At 35.1% G+C, this 21,214-nt stretch overlaps 1 protein-coding gene across 6 annotated transcripts in view; it reads left to right on the plus strand.

Moving 5' to 3' along the window:
- LOC119635276 (dual 3',5'-cyclic-AMP and -GMP phosphodiesterase 11) overlaps positions 1–20,977 on the plus strand; it is a 140,554-nt gene extending 119,577 nt beyond the window's left edge. For 5 of the 6 annotated variants that reach the window (XM_038029999.1, XM_038029998.1, XM_038030000.1 and 2 more), the window contains 13 exons: positions 645–990; positions 1,466–1,605; positions 6,288–6,438; positions 11,098–11,253; positions 13,173–13,535; positions 13,608–13,766; positions 13,833–14,009; positions 17,663–17,749; positions 17,835–18,184; positions 18,243–18,431; positions 18,493–18,712; positions 18,781–18,864; positions 19,095–20,977. In XM_038029999.1, the coding sequence (XP_037885927.1) occupies positions 645–990; positions 1,466–1,605; positions 6,288–6,438; positions 11,098–11,253; positions 13,173–13,535; positions 13,608–13,766; positions 13,833–14,009; positions 17,663–17,749; positions 17,835–18,184; positions 18,243–18,431; positions 18,493–18,712; positions 18,781–18,864; positions 19,095–20,207 (3,535 nt within the window). In that variant the 3' untranslated portion in view covers positions 20,208–20,977. The remainder of the gene's footprint in view (positions 1–644; positions 991–1,465; positions 1,606–6,287; positions 6,439–11,097; positions 11,254–13,172; positions 13,536–13,607; positions 13,767–13,832; positions 14,010–17,662; positions 17,750–17,834; positions 18,185–18,242; positions 18,432–18,492; positions 18,713–18,780; positions 18,865–19,094) is intronic. The other variant, XM_038029996.1, reaches the window with a different exon arrangement.
- The last annotated feature ends 237 nt before the right edge of the window (positions 20,978–21,214 follow it).

Consider the following 21,214-nt stretch of genomic DNA (forward strand, 5'->3'; position numbering starts at 1 on the left):
ACAGGACTGACAGACGGACTGACAGGCGGACAGACAAGCTTAGCGGGTCAGAGCAGCCGTAATATGATTCGGTGCTTGGCATTGCTGAATCAGTACTTCATCTTGGACCGTTAAGATTTATTGTAAGGCAATTCAGTACATATGGATAATGCAAATAAAGGAGTTTGATTGTTCACTGATGTCGCGTGCCCATGGAATTGTAACGCCTATAGGAAGTCCGCTTGGGTCCGGTGTACACCTGCCAGCTGGACACAGCTTTTAGGGAAGTGTCTTGGCGGCTGTCGTGAATCAATGTCTTATCTCTTGAGCTTTCAATACATGCGCATGTACAGGTGCAGACACGAAGGTATTAGTAGCAAACCACCCGATTGGAAGTTAGGAAATGAGCTAGTGATACGTTTACTGTTAAATAAAGTTTTCTTTACAATATTCGCTTACCTTACCCTTAGTGCTTTTTACGCCGGTCCATAAGTTTGCGCTGCACTGTAGCATATATTATAGAACGATTTCAAGTTTAAACTCAAGGTATTTAAGATTCCCTTTAACTGAACTGACTGCTCTAGCTGTTGCTGTAAATTTCTTAAAAATTTTATTTAAAAAGTTTTAATATAGTATTCAATTTTTTTTTTCCTTTTATTTCTTAGAAAAATATCCGCACATGAATTTGAGCGCGGTGGTCTATTGAAGCCGATTGTTAACACGATTGATGGAACACCAACTTTTCTTAGTATAGGAACGCAAAATGATTGCTCTGCAAGCAGTACAAATTCCAGTAACTGTGGTATGCTTAGTAATAGTAACGCGGGTAACAGTATGGGCGGTGTCGGCATCAGCAATCAGAACAATACGAATAGCCATCATTGTTACAACAACTGTTATACCCATCATCATAATCATCCCATGGGGTCCAGCATCGCACATTATCGACCCCAGCGCTTGTCCCGTCATGAGCTAAAGCAATTAGACGAGAAGGAACTTATTTTTGAATTGGTAAGGTGTTGCCTGTGCTGTGTTAAAAAAAAAAAAAAAAAAAAAAAAATAGAGAAAAATTTAAAAAAATGTATTTAAATAAGTTTGCAAAAGTTCAAATGTTTGATTGTTTAAGTTTTATGTTATTTTCAAGTGACAAAAGCCAGTTTATATAACTTTTGTTTGCAGTTTTCATTGAGCTTTTGTTTTGAAATGATATTATTTTTAAAACTGAATTCTCTTTTATTCCATTTGTTTTATTTGTTTTTTTTTCTTCTATTTTTTCGGTTTCACTTGTTATATTTTATGTCAATATTATCCTCAATGCTGCCTTTTTATGGTCTCGTCTGCTATTTGCGACAACTGCGAAAACTATGGTTTGCATTGCTTATGTTCATTACATATTAAATGGCTATGGCGTTATCGTTGCCAACACAATTACCGCATATGCGGGTGTTAAAAATAAAAACCACTCATCTGACAAACGTACAATTAGGTAAAGGACATATGCAACGAATTGGAAGTTCGGACATTATGTCACAAAATTCTACAAAATGTTTCAATTCTCCTGAATGCTGATCGTGGATCATTGTTCTTAGTGCAAGGACGCTGCGGTGGCAATGATAATCCCAAAAAGTAAGTATCAATAATGCCATCGATTAAAAAAAAAATAATTCACAGTTATTTATGAAAATTTTAATTAAAATTTTTTTGTTATTTCCTACACCACTCGTGATACGCCGATATGTTAAGTTAGTGCAGATGTAAGCGACACCTAGAACGCACATTTTCTTGTAGCGAGCGATTCAGAAAGCAATTCTCATCTAAGCTTGTTCCTCTGTCCGTTTGTCCGATGTGTTCTCTGTGCTCATTCTACAGATCGTAATTTTTTGTTGTCTCCTCAAAGAGGAAATCTGTCAAAAGTTATTCGTCCACCGCTCCCCATGCAAAGCTTTACTTTGAAAAGTCATTATACGAAAAAATGCATGAATTAAAGTTATGTAGGGTATTCAATGTGGGCGTCTCCCGCTATAGTGTTTTTACTTCGTTTTGAAAGAACAAAACAAAACAAAAAAGAGAAAAAACCTTTATTAGAAAAAAGTTGATGTTTGGTTTAGAAAGAAAGCTATTTAGAACAAATGCTTTCACCACCCAATAATTTTCAATCTTTAGAAATTTATTCTTTTGTCTCTTCAATGCAATCTTTTGAAATTCGTACAAGTTTCGAGATGGCGCAGTAAATTTCAATTTCAAGAACATTTCATGTTCAGCTTTCCAAAAAAGAAGAAAAAAAAAAAAAAAAAACTTTTAATTTCTGCTTTTGTAAGAGTCAAGGCTACTCACGTGATCAATTAATTGTGAAATTGTACACACGAATCATGGCTATGCTGTGAATTTCTCTAGGCATCTGTTCAGGTTCGCACGGGTGGATGCATCTCTACACTCATTCATTTCTATTATATTTATTTATGAGCAGGTTGTTGTATTTGGCAATAACAGTTATTGCGAAGCAATTGTGTGAAGTGAAAAGCAATTTAATCAAAAACAATTTTATTCCCACCTCAAATGGCTATACATCCGTTTTATTAATCCCTTAAACGCATTATAAAATCCAGAGAAAAGCTACTTGTACCTAAAACATCGAGGAATCATTAGAAGACAATGAAAATTTCGTTACATTTCCATTAATCCATTTCCAATTCCATTAATGTAAGTAAACTAACTGCCTGAAATCAATCCCGACAAAATTTCATTGTTTCAATTAGGGATGGGAGATACGCAAGATTGTTCCAGAAGCTTCTTTTTATTTTTCAAGAAAATTTGTTCCATTTGCTTAATGAAAATTAAAAAATCATATTTTTCATTTTTAGCCCTAGAACTACCGACAAGTTACATAGGTCGATTTGACCCACAAACTTTGTCGAATTAGCACAGTCGCAAGAATGAGGTTGGGCGTAAACACACCTTTTTCGATTAAAATCCGAAAGCTAAAAACTGGTTGCGATCTGTTCACATGCACGCCCACAGTACTTTAGAAACTGAGACAACCTTGCAAAAACATCGGTCTTCATCTATAATTTTCGATCCCATGAAGATGATTCCAGCGAATTTTGGGCAGTAAGTTTTTAAACCTACAAAAGTTGAAGAAGATCGAATCGACTCAGGCGACAGTTCTAGTGTTAAATAAACCAGTTTTCCTTTTAAAAAGATAGATTAGAAGGGGTAAAAGTGAATTCTAATAGGGTCTACCGCAACAGTAGAGTTTAGCAGGGTCGATTCGAACATGTAAGGGCGGATCTTAAATAGAAGATCGGCCGAACAGGTAAGGTGTGGGTTTTAAAACCGTGAACTTTGATAAGGTGTGCATTCTAATAATGTCGATTCAGCCAAGTAACGGGGCTCTAATGTGGTCGATTCCAATAACGGTAGATACTAATAGAACAGGTTGCGATTTTCTCATTTATTTGGCCAAGATGTTTTTAATATTTTAGATACTTGTACAGTAGATCTACCTACAACGTGGTAATCAACGTTTGTATGAATCCATGTTGTGCAAGTCATTTCTATTACAAAAATATGTGAGCGCATCACACCCCAAATCGATTTAAAATAACTTTCTTCAATAATCAGACCCAAGATGCTGTTATCGGTGAATAAGAAATTCTTTTTTAGGGATATATTTTTTCTGCCTTTTTCTTCTACAGGCTTAAGCGTTCTATTAATTAGTGAAGCTAAAGATAGAATAAAATCATATTTTTCAACGTATTCGTACGAATGCGATCACAATTCTTCCGCCGTATTATACACAATCCTCCCCTATGAACGCACGTTATGCCCATGTACATATCAAGCGAAAAATTGCTTGTGTTCTTCAGTGACACTTGACATCCTCCTTATTAACCCATCAAAAATTGAATAAGCTGCCGTCACCATATACGTAAAGCTTTTAAATTTGTTACACGTTGGAGATTTACTCTGCTGAGAAAAAGACCTTTTTATTAGAACATATGCATGCGTTATGAATCCTATTCTACGCAGGATATGAAATTAGTGCTATTATGAGTCGGTTTAAACATGTCCGTTTGTCCGTTAAATTTCGATGAGCGCCGCCTATAAATCAGTTCATAAAGCACGTTCGAAAAATGTTACAAATTTAATATTCCGTACTCTACGAAGCATACCACGTATATGCGCTACACATCTGAGTAGAGTAAACCAAACTAATAGTGGAAATAGTGTCAATCGACTTGCGTATATGGTTATACATAGAAAACAAGTAAAAGCACTATAATGGGCTATAGTCAACCTTTAAATACCCTACACCACACTGCACTTATTCGTGAAACTATTTCAAAATCAAAAATTGCAGTCTTTATATTAAACACAACAAAACAACAGGGACAGATGGACAGACAAGCTTAAATCGATTCAAAAGCTGAATTTGAATCGATAGGTATAATAAAAAGTAGGCCTATCTCAATTTCTTCTGAGTGTTCCATGTATCCGCATAAGCTCTTAAGCACAAAACATTCGGCTACGAGTGACAGTTTGTGCATGATTTTCAACAGTTGCGCTGTATGGCAATAAATCTAGTTACATCGACTTGCTTCAAACAATATCGCCATTTGTTTTACAACGCGTCGAATCTTTTTTAAATTTTTTATTTAGAAAAATTTATCATTTGTTTGAGAATAATAATAAACAGGAAGTCGTGTCTCATGGGTTTTATTACCATAAAAAAGGTACACAATGGCTTTATGATATATTTTTTTAAAATATAAATAGAAAATATTTTGTAATGCTGCGCCCCCCTTTTTTTTGTTTTGGTAATTACACTAATATAAGAAATGTTGTTGGTTTTTTCCATTCGCTATTCACATTTTTGTGCTCCCGATGGATTACTCGCAGTTCGTCCTCACGCTAGTAGCACTCAGAAATTACCTGCGGAAAGTTATTAATGTGTTCGATATTGAAATGTATTTTTAACGTTTTCTGTTGAATGCTATACTACACTACGGTGTATTGAGTAGCACTGTGATCTTTTCATATCGAAGCACTATTATTAGGCCCTATGTTCCATTTTATGCTATCTCGCCGAAGCGTAGACACCACAGGTTAAGTTGTGTGCCAAGAGCATTACCGTTCTTGCTTTTGTGCAAGGAAAGCGCTACTAATTAGAAGCGGGAAATACCAAACGGTCATTGCACAATAACCGAAATGCAAAAATAGGCTAAAACCAAAAGCCACAGTTATTTGCGAGAGCCCGACATATTGTGTTGTGCACTGCCCCAATCTAATGGAGCCAGAAGTATGCAACGCTACCAACAAAGCTAGTGTGATTAGTTCGATAATTGATAATGCCAATATGCCTTCCTGTCTTTAACAATCTGGGATGGGTTTACGGTTCTTGATAGCTGCGGATTGTCGACTCGCTGTAACGAGGAGGGTAGAATAGAAAGTTAATAGCTGTCGCTGAAGTTTGCGTTTTTCTTACTATCAAAGGAAACACGCTTCGATCGTAATATTGCTAGTCGAGTAACATATTCAAGTTACGATCGAGCTTACTCGATATTGAAAACCATAATTCTCATTCCTTGTGGTCTGATGCTATTTCAGCATGGATATTCCATGCCCGCACCCACTATTAAAAAATTGGAGAACGGGCTGCAATGAGGTATGACGCAATCCCTCTTCTCTCTTTGTACTCGTCACACAACACGGTTTCGAGTGCGCCTCGTCTTTTATAGTTGTACGTAAAAATATTCTTCTTTGCGGGCGTGTACAGCTTTCGAAGCAAAAAAGAGAATTGTCTTCCATAAAATGTCTGTCATAATTTTTCTCTTATTAATCGTTTAATCCTCTGTCTGTCTGTCTTTACTGCAGTTTAAACGATTTTCACATGGCAAAGTTCAAAGAGGGGGTCGAAATAGTTCCGAATATCTGAAGGTCAAATATAATTTCAGAACGATAGGTGTAGGCCTAAATATATTTTGACTCAAAGTAGAAATTTTATACAAAATTTATTCAAATTGCGCTAAAATTCCCAGATGTTCGTATTTTAATTAAGTTAAAAAGAAAAAAAAAAAAAAAAAAATGAAAATTAAGGGAGATTGAATTTCGCATATATATATTTAATTTATTCCATTATATTCATATTTGATTACATTTGTGACCAACTAGTGCTTATATGTTGTTAGACATAATACTCTTTTTTTGCAACTATCCATTGTTGTATTTGCTGGAAGTAGGTGTTAATGCCGCGAACTAAAGTAAATATATTGTCCTTTTTACCTATCGTATATGAATAACCATTTCAGGTGTTTGGTATCCAAATTGTTTGACGTTTGCCCACGCAGTACTGTCGAGGAAATGGAGCAACAAGATGAAGTACAAATTGCCTGGGGTACTGGCATTGCTGGTCACGTGGCTGAGAGTGGCGAACCCATTAATATACCAGATGCATATCAGGTATGTATGTATTTATTTGTCTCATTGCGTGTTATATATTGTTTGCTTTATCTCTATGCTAATAAAGCAACATTTATGAAAAATAAGTAAACATATTTGAAAAAAAAAAAAGAAAAGCAAATGCTTTTTCTTACAAAGCACAACTGTGAGTAAATAAAAATAGCATTATTTTTGCAATATTAGATAAGTGAAACTTAATACTTAACTTAATATCGTATTTGAAGACCATGCATTTGTTTAAATATCAATTGATGTAATTTGTGTTTTTGCAAACATAAATGTGAATTGCTTTACATAAGCTGACTTAAGCTTTCATTACAAACTTATCTGCTTGGAATAGCAGTTGAACTGAACAAATACTCTTAAGACCACTTTGCGGAAATAGAAAATGAAAAAAAAAAAAACAAAAAAACCCTTATTTTAGTCTTCGGTCAAGCATTAAATTAAATTAATTCGGTTCAAGTGATTTTTTAAGCTCTCTTGTTTAAACATTTCATCGACTTTACAATGACTGTTACAAAATTTTTATGTGTGATCGTTCACAGTGTATGCTTAGAAAACCACCGTTTAGTAAAGCTGTAATCATTTCAATGCAAAGAGTTATAAATTTTCAAATTTTAGTTTAAATCAAAATATATCCACTAACTCTCCCAACCCATACATGGAAATTTTAAAACATTTACCCAAGTGCGTGTCACAGTTAATCAATTGGAACATTTTCACTTTTCATAAGCAACTTTTCCATGGATCTATATGATACTTGTACAAAGTTTTCGATCAACATATGAAAAATCAAAATTTGTTTGCTTTTAGTGAAAACTTAATGACATCTCCTTTTATTTATTCATGCTTTTCTGGTTATACTATGAATTCAGTCGAACTAAGTAACATTTTTAATAAAATTAAAGGCTTAAAGCAGGATTATATTATAGTAAAGTACATCGTCCATTAGCAAAGTGGACAATACAAGCAAACAATTTTCAGCTTAAGGCAGTAAGCTCTTTTTTTACAACATTTTTTAAATTTAAAGTACTAATCAGCGAACTAAAGTCTGAGACTTAAACTATGACATTATAGAGAAGAGCATCGATTAGAAGCAACAGCACAGTTTAGAGTAAACTGCAATAACATTCGAACATAGGTCTAAGTAACTTCATATATAATTGCTATAAAGTACTGTCTACGGTATTGAGATTCGAATCCGCGAACACCGACTTGACAATCGCGAGTGTCATTACCTCGGCATAGGCCTGGCATACTCCTGCATGCAATTACACATCCGTATTTAGTGGGGAACTTTAAGAGACGGTTTTTTACGTAAGGCAGAAGTGGTAATAAACGTGATCTTCCTGTCACCTGTGATCTTCCCATCTCAATTTTTATAAAAATAATATGATGATATTTCTAATAATTAAAAGGACAGACGGGCTGGAAGGTGAACGATTGGGAATCCTACAGTCATCGAAACTCTACTTTATACTATGGTCTTCGATTAAGCCAATGCAATATGGCCGGGATGATTATCTTACTTATTACTTAACTCGGAAAAGGGGCTTAAAGTGTTGGAAAATAAACCATTATTTTAATTCCACAAAACAACATTTGGAATTTAGAATATATATATATATAAATGTATAAATGCGCCCACACACGCCATTTAAATTATTGATAACCTTACAGGTGTTGACAATTGCATTATCAATACTTGAATTGAATGTAAATGTCTTAATATTCATTGCAGTCATCTTAAGGGAAAAGAGAGAAATAATAGGTCGCTGACAATCAAGAAGAAAAAGTTTTTGCGATGCGAAATTCCTCACCTGTTAATTTTAAAATATATGTGTGGTTGTGGAAAAGTACTGTTTTTTTTTTTTTTACTTCCTTCGATTTTCGTCTTAATGCTTTCGCTTTGCTTAAAAATGTGACTATAGGTGCTGTTGCTTTACTTTCACTTTTCAACAAATTCATTTAATTTATTATCTTCTTATTTTTAAACGTTTTATCGTATCTTTATTGCAAAGAGAATGTACGCAAATTGATATTGAGAGCCGCGAAAAATTCAAAACCGTATTTTTATTGTAATGCAAAAATTTTACTTGATTTCAGTGATTTCATTAAAATTTGATGAACTGGTTTATGAGCTAATTTCATTGGTGTTGCGATTCCCCTTCACTTCCTTAAGAGCACTTAAAAGCATTGTTTTGCACATAAGTCCTTCTCAAAACCATCATAAGTTGCTTCATTTTTCCACTAGCGTATAATTTACTATATATCGTATATTGTTCAGATTTCGATTTATATTATCGCAGGCCATTGTTTATTAAATGGCAACTGCAGCATCGCCCACTGATACAACATTACTTAGTTTGAAAAGCTTACCTTCCGCATATGGTAAGAAAAAAATGTTGAGACCGAGCTTGTTTTTGCAAAGGAACCTTTTAAACGTTGGCATCGTGATTTCAACAGACAGACATTAACCAAGCGGGCAGACAGACGTGTCTACATCGATTCGACTATTCACACGGATCAAGAATATATGTAACGGAACCTATCAAGTGCGAGAATTCTACAGAAAATTAGAGAATTGTACGTCATATGTATTCTCGAGAATGAAAATATCATTAAAGTAAAATAAAGTGGCTTAGACACATCTGCTTCGTCCCCACGGTTTGACAATGGAATGTCGCTAGCAAGACGATTGCTGCCGATTGTGACTGATTGTTACTAATACGCCCCATTAATGTCTATGTTTATCATTTCGTAATGAAACCTCCCGGGAAAATAAATTTTACATCTAAAAAGGTACCAACGACACATTACCACTTCAAAAGGGAAAAGCTCTCCAGCCACTTAAGAAGGGCGTGTTGCGAAAACATCATGCAAAAAACTCTATACGAAAATTCTGAATAAGTGACATTAACTGAAAGCTATGCTAAGGCTATTTTCGTTTGAAGGGTAAGCTGGGTAAAGCATATAGAAAGTTGCTCCAACTAAAAGGAAGCCATAACTTAATAACGTTGTAAACGGCAACTGGTGCAACTGACCTGAAAAAAAGACACAATGCTCACGATTTTTGAGCCTGATGAAGTTCGGGCCCATACGGTGCCGGTCAAATCCTAACTGTATTACGTGGGTACTGTCTCCCCTGATTAACGTATATTTTAATCGATAATTTGTTGTCTACTGTTATGATGATATTCAAACCAAGGATCGCGACGTGGCTAGTCTCAAAAGCCCAGGTCTTCTCTTCTTACCAAATCTACATTCGCCATGAAAGATGAGAAAAACAGGGCAGCTTAGGATAATATTATCTCGTTATAAGCGTTCATACGTATTATAAAATCGATAGAAACTAACACTTATTCACAAAATGCTTATGTATTCATTATGCATTGACAAGAGAGTTTTATTTTTATTCACTTGCTATTATTATATGTGCCGCTAAAAGTTCGTGATAGACTAGATTTGCCATACCGGTGGTAACGTGGAGAAACACAAATAAGAGATCATATAAGTTATATATCATTGGAATCAGCATAGTATTTTTTATTATTATTGCAACTAGAAAGTAGAAGGGAAGCTGGACCATGAGTGTATATCTATATAATTCGAGTGAAGGGCTGCAGACATAATCACCTTACTCCACAATGTTCCTTTCATGCCAGCAGCAAGTGAAATTCACGTGTTTAAGAATGTGGTAACGTCAGCTCTAAACAGAATTATAAATGTGTTTTGGCTATCGCCTGGTCTTAGACCTCTCGCTGCTTATCTCATACGTTTTTGGATGGTAGGGATTGACAATCTTATTCCGAGGAACAACAAGAAGAGATCACAAGCCAGAAGCATTTTTTTTAATGGTTTTCGCGACTTTAATCATGGATTTTAGAGAAAAGTTGATAGTGAAAAATTTTTTTGCTCCGGAAAACTAGATAGGATAGAAAGCCTACAAAAAGTATGAGAAGAAAATGCGTTTCTTTCCCGTAAGACCACTGACTCGCACGCAATGCTAGAATGCTACAATGCTACAAAAGACATAGACATAATTCAAAATGTTTATGGAACATTTAAATAAGGCGTGATTGGCCAAACGAAATTCGTTGGATAAAAATCAAAAAGGTGGTATTTGTCTCCAAAAGATATTAATCTAAAGGATGACACAATTCCAACAGATGCAATTAGCACAACAATCACTAGCATGGCACAGGATGATGGGTACCGGAGAGTCGCCTCAAAAAGAATATAAATTTTTTGCTTATTTATTTAATTTTCTTTATTAAGGTAAAGATTTTAAGGATTTCGAACATGGTCTCAGATGAATACAAGATTCATGCATACCATGACACATTTTTATTTTTTTTTTTTTATTAAAAACGATAAAATTTCTGGCTTTTCGCCAAAAAGGAAAGCTTGACACTGGCGCCGTTTTCTCAAGTAATACACAGAATTTTGCGGACAACCATTACAGTTTACTAAAGCAAATTTCAAGCAATCCTAAGTGCTATACATGAAAAGAACTTGCATTTATTAAATTATAATCGCTTTAAATTAAAGTGCAGATCATTGATTGCTTTCATTGTGGGTTGCTTGATATTAAATTCATAAAGGAAAAGTAACCTCCTCTCATGAATTCCATTTTATTTCTTATTTTCTCCTTCACAGGATGAACGCTTTAATTGTGAAATCGATACACTGACAGGTTATCGTACCAAAGCATTGCTCTGTATGCCAATTAAGGATTCGTCCGGTGATGTCATTGGTGTGGCACAAGTCATTAATAAATTAAATGGTGAATGCTTTACGGAAACTGATGAAAAGGTATAAAACGAATATATATATATATATAAATATATATATGAGGATATAAAACTTTTATAAACTTAAAAGAAATATATTTGCATTAATTGAATATTAAATAACAACTCAGTCAGATCCTTATCTCGATGGTATAATTAACATTTGTACTTTATAGAGCGATTCCATAACCGCATTAGCTTAGCATTTTCAATAAAAAAAAGCTGTAACATTATATATTGGCATGTATAAGACTTCGTAACTAATTTTGTAACAAAAACTCTTGTGTGCATTGTATTTTGAAGAGATGCGAAGGCAAACTTTTATTCATAATTTATAGAAACCAATTACTGTGTCCTAAGTTCAAACCTTGAGCAAAACTTTCGATTGTGTTTAATGGATTATTTTTAACTTTTCGTCCGAACAACAGTATTATATGCAAATTATTTTCCATATAAAAAGTTGTGAATAAAAAACAAGCAAAAACACTATAGAGCGCCATTAAAGACCTTACACCCGCCCACAGTTAATTATACAACGGCTTTATATGGAAAATGGTCGAATAAGTGGACCGATCGAAACCATTCTCAATAGGTTTCGCCCTTACCCCAAAACGCGTAAGTACGAAAGTCTCAACAAAATATCCCAAAAATTGCGACCGATATTTTGAACGCAAGAATACTTAACGGACCGACAAGGTAATAAAATTCCCTCTGGGTGTTGCATACGTCCACATAAACTTAACATATACATAGCACAAGTGGCGCAGAAGAATTTTCCATTTAAACTTCACGAGTATTATGAAATCATGAATTTTTTTCTATGCCCTCACGATCAAGTTGACGGTTCTCTCCGTTTATTATTAGCATATTTTTAATTTTATAAAAGAATTGACCTTATTTTTTGATCACAATAGAATTGTTCTAGTCCGCATCTCTTCCTTCAAATTCGTATACTTATAAATAGTGCATTTTGATGGTACATTGCTACTAACGTAAATTTATTTCATGATTCACTTTCATCAAATGTTCTCGTAATAAAATATTCTGAGTTCAATGAAAGAACGGCTCACATGGTTTACTTGGCACAGATAATGCATCAAGTCTCAAAATGGATCGATCACAATATCATAAAACTTGATACAAAAAATAATTTCCAGAACTGTGTAAGCGCACAGTGTGAAAGTCCCCATGGCTTAGCTGTCATCCCCGGTCATTAACGAAATATTATAATTTCGTATGCATTAGCTTAAGGTATTTTTCGAGGCCAATGCTGGTTTCTTACTCTCCCCGTAATGACTTCTTTTTGTATTTGCTTCATGACTTCACGACAGAATAAGAACTGTCAGGGTAATAATTATCGAAATGATGGCTAAGAATATACATCACTTCTGCTACATCAAGTTTTGCGGACATGCACAACGCCCAGAAGGGCTTGAGATAGACCCATCTTTTATTATACCGATCGAAAGTTAGCACTCTCCTTGTCTAGACAAGGATGGAATTACATAAATGACTGGAAAAGGCACTATACCGATCGATCTAAACTTCTCCATCCATTTGTTCGTACGATATTCTTGTCTTCAACCTAAACGTCACAAATTTCGAGATACTCTGATGACATTTGGCAAACCGCCGTATTTTGGCTCCAGCGCTAATTCTCTTAAAAATGGTTCGGATAGGAAGACTTTTTCGATCACCTCCCCTATAATGTGTTACTTTGAAAAGTCTCCCCATGAATAACTACGTTAAGCGAAGCGGTATGGGGTTTCTAATGGTGGACCATGGCCCGCTGTAATGCTTTACTTGCTTTTCCCATTCATGATTCATTTGATATTCCTTTTTAAAGTGAATTAATTTATTAACATTTTTAGCAAAAATGATAATAACAATAATGATTTGGCAACTAAACGAATAATTTTGTTTTTATATCCATTCCTTAAGGTGTTCGCCTCCTATTTACAATTTTGCGGTATCGGTCTCCGCAATGCCCAATTATATGAGAAATCACAATTGGAAATTAAGCGGAATCAGGTATTATTAGATTTGGCGCGAATGATATTTGAAGAGCAAAGTACGATCGAACATATGGTTTTTCGCATACTAACGCATATGCAAAGTTTAATACAATGCCAAAGAGTACAAATATTGTTGGTGCATGAAGCATCAAGGGGTAGTTTTTCACGTGTATTCGATTTTGAGGCTGACGATTTGAGTGGAGAAGCTTCTACAGATCGAACAAGTCCATTTGAATCACGATTTCCTATTAACATAGGTATTACTGGCTATGTGGCCACTACTGGCGAGGTAAATACAATATTTGTATCAATATTATATAAATTTAATTACTTATAAAATTTGATTACTTTTTTTGGGAAGACTGTTAATATACCAAACGCTTATGAGGATGATCGATTTGATGCTAGTGTGGATGAAAATACTAATTTTAAACACAAGACAATTTTATGTATGGCCATCAAAAATTCATTAGGCCAAATTATTGGTGTTATACAGCTAATCAATAAATTTGATGATTTGGTCAGTTGGGATCAAAAGAAGAATATAATTAAAAATTGTTTATAATTAAGTTTATTTTTCAAATAGGATTTCACTAAAAACGACGAAAATTTTGTGGAAGCATTTGCCATTTTCTGTGGGATGGGTATACATAATACGCACATGTATGAAAAGGCTATTGCTGCGATGGCCAAACAAAGCGTTACCTTAGAAGTGCTCAGTTATCATGCTTCAGCAACAATAGATGAAGCTCATCGTTTAAGGGTAAGTTCTATTCATAAAGCAAGAAGTTTTACAAAACAAGTGTTGGCGTATAAAACGAGAAAAAGTAAAAAGGGACCAGAGCCAGAAAAGTGTTCATATTATAATATGATTTACATAAATCCCTTTAAAGTTTTAGTGAATAAATTATTAAAAACTGTATTGATAAAACCAAGTATTTCAAGCAAAATTTAAATTATTTATAAGTGAAAACATTAAATTTTGACTTAAAGATATGGGTGGATGACGGTTTTTTCCCCATACTTACCATAGTGCATAACGCAATATATTATGATTTTAAGGAGCTTGGAAGAGGAAGAAGATTGCATATTAGATGAAACATATTTTGCTATTCTTTTGTCAAAATATACGATATTGATTTATTAGATCCATTTTATTATAACGCGGTTAGAGGAAAGAAAAGCGAGAAATACCATTGGAACTAGTAACTTGAAAACCCTTTCCGGTATTCTGTAACAATCTTCACTTTTTTTTTTATCTATCTCTTGATACTATTTTATAAAATAATGTCTGCTTTTTACTGCAGGCTCACCGTTAATTACCATTCTATTGTATTGTTTTCATGACAACGGTATTTAAAGTGATTCTATCTTAGATCTTCTAATCCCTTGAATTAATCTTCGTTTCATTTTGCCATCCCCTAAAAGTATTTTCCGTGTGCTTGTATTGAGGTAGTATTTATTGTACCCTACACCACTTGTGCCATAATGGCTTATTGAGGATTTGAGATAGGCCCACGTTTTCTTAGATCAATATTTTCTAAGATTATCTGTCTGTCCGCTGCTCTAACAATTTTCTTTTCTTGTGTTCAACCACAGGCCATGGTCAATATGAAATAATTTGATGAAATTTAGCACACTGATGTGCTTTGCCTTAGCAACGAAAGCTATACAAAATGGTGCGAATCGGACCACTCTCTCGACCATTTCCCATGTAACGCCCTGTCAATATATGAATAGATGTAGGCTGATGAAGGGTATTTAATGGTGAGTTGCGCCCCACTATAGTGTTCTTCACTTGTTTAAAGGCACCAAGCAAACGATGAGCAATAAGAATTTCGGTTTAATCGACAGATAATTTTTATTAAATTCATGTTTCTACCATTTTTTTTTTGCTTGCTATCAGTGTTTCCTCTCTGCCAAAAAAGCATAAATATCATAGAAACTTGTAATTAAGTTTCGATTTTTTCAAAAGTGATTAAATTTAATTTATGTACAAACGATAAGAACATTTTTGCAATGTTTTTGCTTTGACGTATTAATTAAAAAGCAATTTTGGTTTCCCATTACGTAAAATGGCATTTAGGATATCTTTGCATAAATTTAATTATGAAACAGCAGAGCAAAAAATGTCCGTTTCCGATTTCTTGTCAAGTTTTATTGGAAACAATGAAAACCAATTTTTTTTTTTTTTTTTTTTTTCAAAAAAGTTAAGCTTGGTATCTTTGCATTTATGAAAGCAAAAACTTGAATTTTATGCTATTAGTTTTCACGTTCCACATCCACGCAAATACATGGTACACGATACATGGTATGCAGCATGCTTAGATTTTGGTCATTTTTCAAATTGAAAAGCCTAGTACTTTACGGCATACACGACGGCCTTAATTGAATAAAGGGATCCATTTTTGAACGACCATATCATGAATGTATCATAGCTCCAGCTACATTAATGCTGCGGAGTAGCTGCTTGTACAATAAGTAAGAGACCTATGAATGAAAGATATTCGTTTTGTTAAAACATCTGCCACGCCCAGACGGAAAATTCAGCGACCCCACAAAGTATATACATCCGTGATCAGCATAAAATTCCGGATTGATTTAACCGTGTTCCTCTGGCCGTCTATATGATGCCATTCACGGAGCCGCAAAAATTAAACTAACGATTTCAAATTTATCAGAAACATTGGAAGTTATTACACACAGTTTAGTATTGAAGGTGGGTAAAATGGATCGAAGCCTATGCCTACAGTGCTACGTGAAATGAGAGCACATCTGCTTTTCAAAAAGAATAAAATATCGTATTTTTGATCGTTACTCATAAAGGGGAGCAGATAAATGTACAAAAATTTGAACGCATATACGTTGCTGTAGTACCTGTACACCTGCCTGTTTGCACAACTTTGTAGTATTTGTGGTAAACGTTCTGACTAATAGTATGTCGATATGTTAGATTGATGTGGAAAATTTGCTAACAAAGTCTGCCTGCCTGCCTTTTGTCACGTTCAAAATTTGAGACTACAAGCTGAAAATTTATTTACATAGTTGGCCACCACAAATTAGTTTTAAATATAAGCGCAATTTGTCAAAATGGTTACCAGCTCACAAAAAATTCACTGAGACTTACGGCTTATAAGACGAACTGACCTAAATCCACAGCTATAAATATATTTTATTTGTGCTATAAGTATTTTTTAAAGCCTAGCACAACGAAATGGCCATCATCGACCCATTGCCAACAAGTATATTGCGCCCGAAATTAACCATAAGTTTGCTACTTGCTTTCGCTGTCAATGATAAAAATTTAAAAATGTTCACAAAAAGTGTGCCTTTGATATTTTTGTCATTTGACATTTTTAAGCAAAAAAAGAGTCTATTCATTTAGCATTTTCCAGAAAATGACTCATAAAAAAACAGCTTGATTCGGAGGGATGAGGAGTAAAGCCACTTAGTAATGTTAAATTCGAAAAGTTCAATCGCGAGTCAAGGGCGAAAAGATTTCTCCCACCTTTTGTGAGGTGTGATAACAACTAAGAAGTTCACGAGGCGCGAACGATGAGCGTTTCGTTGGGCAAAAATCCCTTGCTGTGGGATATGATATATACCGTTATTAAAATCTGAATTTTTCTATGGATCGGGTAGAAGTGGTTTCGGGCCTTAGGTTGTAGTATTTAAACTAAATTTGCTGCCACCTTCGATCCGGCTGGTTTTTGTGGGGTTGCGCTGTAAGCTGCAGCGGTTTTGCTTTCTGTTGATAAAACTGTCCATGGCGAACAACTTGCAGCGAAATTAAAAGGAGCTGTTTTTTTTTTTTTTGTTGTTCGAACGGAAGATATAAGGATTCCAAAGCTGTGCGGCCATTTGCGTTGGCTGATGAAGACAATAGTGATGAGTGCTGAACGAGAGTTGGATAGTATTGATGTAGAGAAGGGGGAAATAGTGGAAAATGCAGCGTAAAAGTGTGATTGGGTGATGGATCGACATTTCTTGAAGGTATAAGAGCGTAATTGAAAGGTATAGCAATTTATGGTACTTTCGGATGTGTCGGTGGTGGAAAGTTACGATGATATTGATATGGTATTTGAGCAATCAGTTCTAGTGCTAATCTCTTGAACAGTTTAAGCATCTAAGCACCAATGACCAGCGACGAGCAGGGAATTTCAACGAATCTGACGTTTCGTTAAGATTTCAACTATAATTCGAATAAATTTAATTGTATTTATCTTTAACTATTGATGAATTCTTTCTATTGATATATTTTGAAATAAATATATTTTTTATCGATTTATGGAGTCGCAGTATATAATCTGTTTTTCTTTACAAAATAGAAAACTGAAATATTGCATAAGCGCATTGAAACATACTAATATTTCTTGCGGTAAATAAGTTTAAAATTACTTCTTTCTTTCGTAATAGCGTTTGCGAGTACCATCGGCAGCTCACTTCCGTTTACATGATTTCCGTTTCGATGATATACATTTCGAAGATGATGACACCTTGAAGGTAATATGCACGTTTTAGATACAATGTCGAAGCTGTATAAGAAATAACAAATAATTGATTTTTCTGTTCTCCCCTATTACTGCAGGCTTGCTTACGTATGTTTCTCGACTTGGATTTTGTAGAGCGCTTTCATATCGATTATGAAGTTTTGTGCCGTTGGTTGTTGAGTGTTAAGAAAAACTATCGCAATGTTACTTATCACAATTGGCGACATGCCTTTAACGTGGCGCAAATGATGTTCGCCATACTGACGGTAAGGATATATATTTATTATTTTCTCTTTCAATTTTTCAATACTTATGGTTACACAAAAATTTATTATCAGGCAACGCAATGGTGGAAAATATTTGGAGAAATTGAATGCTTAGCACTGATCATAGCTTGTCTCTGCCATGATCTCGATCATCGGGGGACGAATAATTCATTTCAAATCAAGTAAGTAAGATTTTTTGAAAAATCAATGCAAAATTTACTTGAAAACCATTTTGTATAGAGCATCTTCACCACTGGCTCAATTGTATTCCACCTCAACCATGGAACATCATCATTTTGATCAGTGCTTGATGATTTTAAATAGTCCTGGTAATCAAATTTTAGCTAATTTATCCTCCGAGGATTATTGTCGCGTTGTCAGAGTATTGGAAGATGCCATACTATCTACAGACTTGGCAGTATATCTGAGGTGTTTCTTTTATTTCAAAAGTTAAATGCAACTCTGGCTTAACCTAATGAATACTTAATAGAAAACGTGGTACTTTCCTGCAATGCGTACAAGACCAGCCATTAAATTATTGGTTGGACGAAGAGCCTAGAGCTTTACTAAGGGCCATGAGCATGACAGTATGCGATTTGTCTGCAATAACTAAGCCTTGGGTTATAGAGAAGCGAGTAGCAGATTTGGTTAGCTCAGAATTTTTTGAACAAGGTGACATGGAGAAGCAAGAATTAAATATTACACCCATAGTAGGTTCTATAAATTCGACGAAGATAAAACTTAAGCTAAAGGCTTCCACTTTCTGTTTTTTTTCTAGGATATCATGAATCGCGAGAAGGAAGATGAACTTCCCATGATGCAAGTAGGATTTATAGAATCTATATGTTTGCCAATTTATGAGGTAAGCCTTTTACTTTAAAGTCTCTTACAACTATCATCTATTCAAAATCAAGATTTTAATCTTGCATATGTGAGCAAAGAATACCATAGTGCCCTATGTACAATACAGTTTCTAAACATTTAAATACAATTTTAAGATTTCTTATGAAAATTAGACCGCATAAAATCAAACGTTCTGTCCTCGCGTCATGCTCTAAACTTTCTCTATATTTTCTTATTGACTTCATGAAGGCTTTTGCTCAACTCTCCGACAAATTGGAGCCTTTAGTTGAAGGTGTTCGCGATAATCGTGAGCACTGGGTCGAATTAGCTGAAGAAGTTCAAACGAAAACCAGCAAAAGCAATGGCCTTCCTAAGCAAGTTACAGAGAGTGAAAATGCTTCAAATTTCGAAGCTATGAACTCTTATGAAAGTGCAGAGTTAATTGATGAGGCTGATGCTCTTGATGTTAATGAGGAGAGTCAAGACCAAAATGACTGCTCTGAGGCTAGCTATGATCATCAATCTGATGGATGTTATTCATCTGCCTCTAGTCGACTATCTACCCCACCCCCTACTGGCGAAGATGACGATAGCTCGCCCGCTTCGCCTGCCAAACGAGCGTCCACTGAAACTCAAGCCAAATTAATAGCAGCTAACCTGAAGAATTTAAATCAAAAACCACCCAAATTACGTTCCTGTTGTAGAAATTGTGAATGTATGCGTATACGTAAAACATCGTCCTTAAATGGAGCTAACGAATTAAAACTAATGACTGGCGGAAGTAGGAGCCACAGTAAAAGTACACCTTCTATGTCCAATTGCGGTATAGCTGGTGCCGGTCATCATCCGAGTATAATGCAATATTATCATTATGGTCACCACCACCATCTTCACAGTCATCAACAATATCGTCGTCCGCCTAGTTCCTGTTTATGTTCATCCCATCACCTTTGTTGCTATCATCTCTGCAACTCTCATCATCATCACGCTCAGCATAGTAGCAATAGCGTCGGGGGGATTGTTAGTGGTAACGGAGGTGGAGGCAGTTCGATAGTTGGATGCGGTCCATCAACGACCTCCAGTCTTTCGGAAAGTGATAAAATACCAAAAATTGTCGGTAAGTTAGGCAATCTAGATACTCTACATCACCATCCTGTTACTATTAACGGTACCAATGCATTTGCGGTAACCAATGGTCATTTAAATTACTTGCCCGCCAATTTGCTGTCACGTCGTCACTCAGTAACAAATGGCAATTCTTCGAGGATGCTTCTTGGCAACAATCAGACGGTGCCATCAACTGCACGTACGATAATTACAGCGCCACAAACTGCAGCCGTTGCAGCCGTTTGTGATAAGTAAATGAACAAAAAACTAAAACAAAAAGATATAGCGTAAGATTATAATTTGAAAATTAGTCCGAGTTTGAGGAATACATGAGTAGAAATTTAAAGTTCATTTTATGACCTGGCCGACACCAATCTTTCATTATCTTCTGTCCTTGTCCGTTTGTGCGTTATTTGTTATTAAATCTGGATTTAAAGAAGTTGAACCAAGATGCGTAGGCTCCGGTGAACGCTGATTGGCATTCACACGTTGACCTTTAGGAAGAATCTTATATTGTGGATGCATTCCGCCCTTAGAATCACTTTTCTTTACAAAGTTTGTTAAAAAACACATTACCGAAGATTTGCATCAACTTCCGGGGCAAGAGCTAAAGTAGATGCCTTGTCATGACGGCGCGAGGAAAATAAAATATCGTAAAGCGATTTCTTTAAACCGCTGATATGAAGACATCTGTCTATATTTTGCATTTAGGTGTAGTTGGCTGTTGTCACCATGCGTCATCGTTGTTTTATTGACCAGTATGGCTACTGTCTTCTCAGTTTTTTCGCTTATGGCGATAACTTATATGATCATTGCGAACACATACGTTAAGATTGTACTGACTTTAACATTCCATTTGTAACGTGCAAAAATATACATTGGCAATTTTATCCACATGACTAACTTGTGAATCTTTACAGGATATAAGTGAGCCTTTCTCTTTTCCTCCATCCGATTCGTCCGTCTTTCAACAAATCGATCGAAAAGCAAAGCGAGCGATTTTTTTATGTTCATTTCGCGCCCAATCTCAAACAAGAATTAATGATTGAATTCCAACCCTAGCGATCGGATTGAATGACCTTTCATTTTACTTACATTTTTATCGTCGTCACAGTTCAAGTTGAAGTCAACAGAAAAGACAGCTAACTCAGCATTAGAGCTGAAGGTGAAATTAACGCCCAACCGTCAGATTTCCATTATTTCTATATTTTTCTCAAATTCAAATTTAGATCACCATTATATCTATTCACCGAGACATGCTT

Source organism: Glossina fuscipes, unplaced genomic scaffold (assembly GCF_014805625.2).
Source record: "Glossina fuscipes isolate IAEA_lab_2018 unplaced genomic scaffold, Yale_Gfus_2 26, whole genome shotgun sequence".
Taxonomy (NCBI): Eukaryota; Metazoa; Arthropoda; class Insecta; order Diptera; family Glossinidae; genus Glossina; species Glossina fuscipes.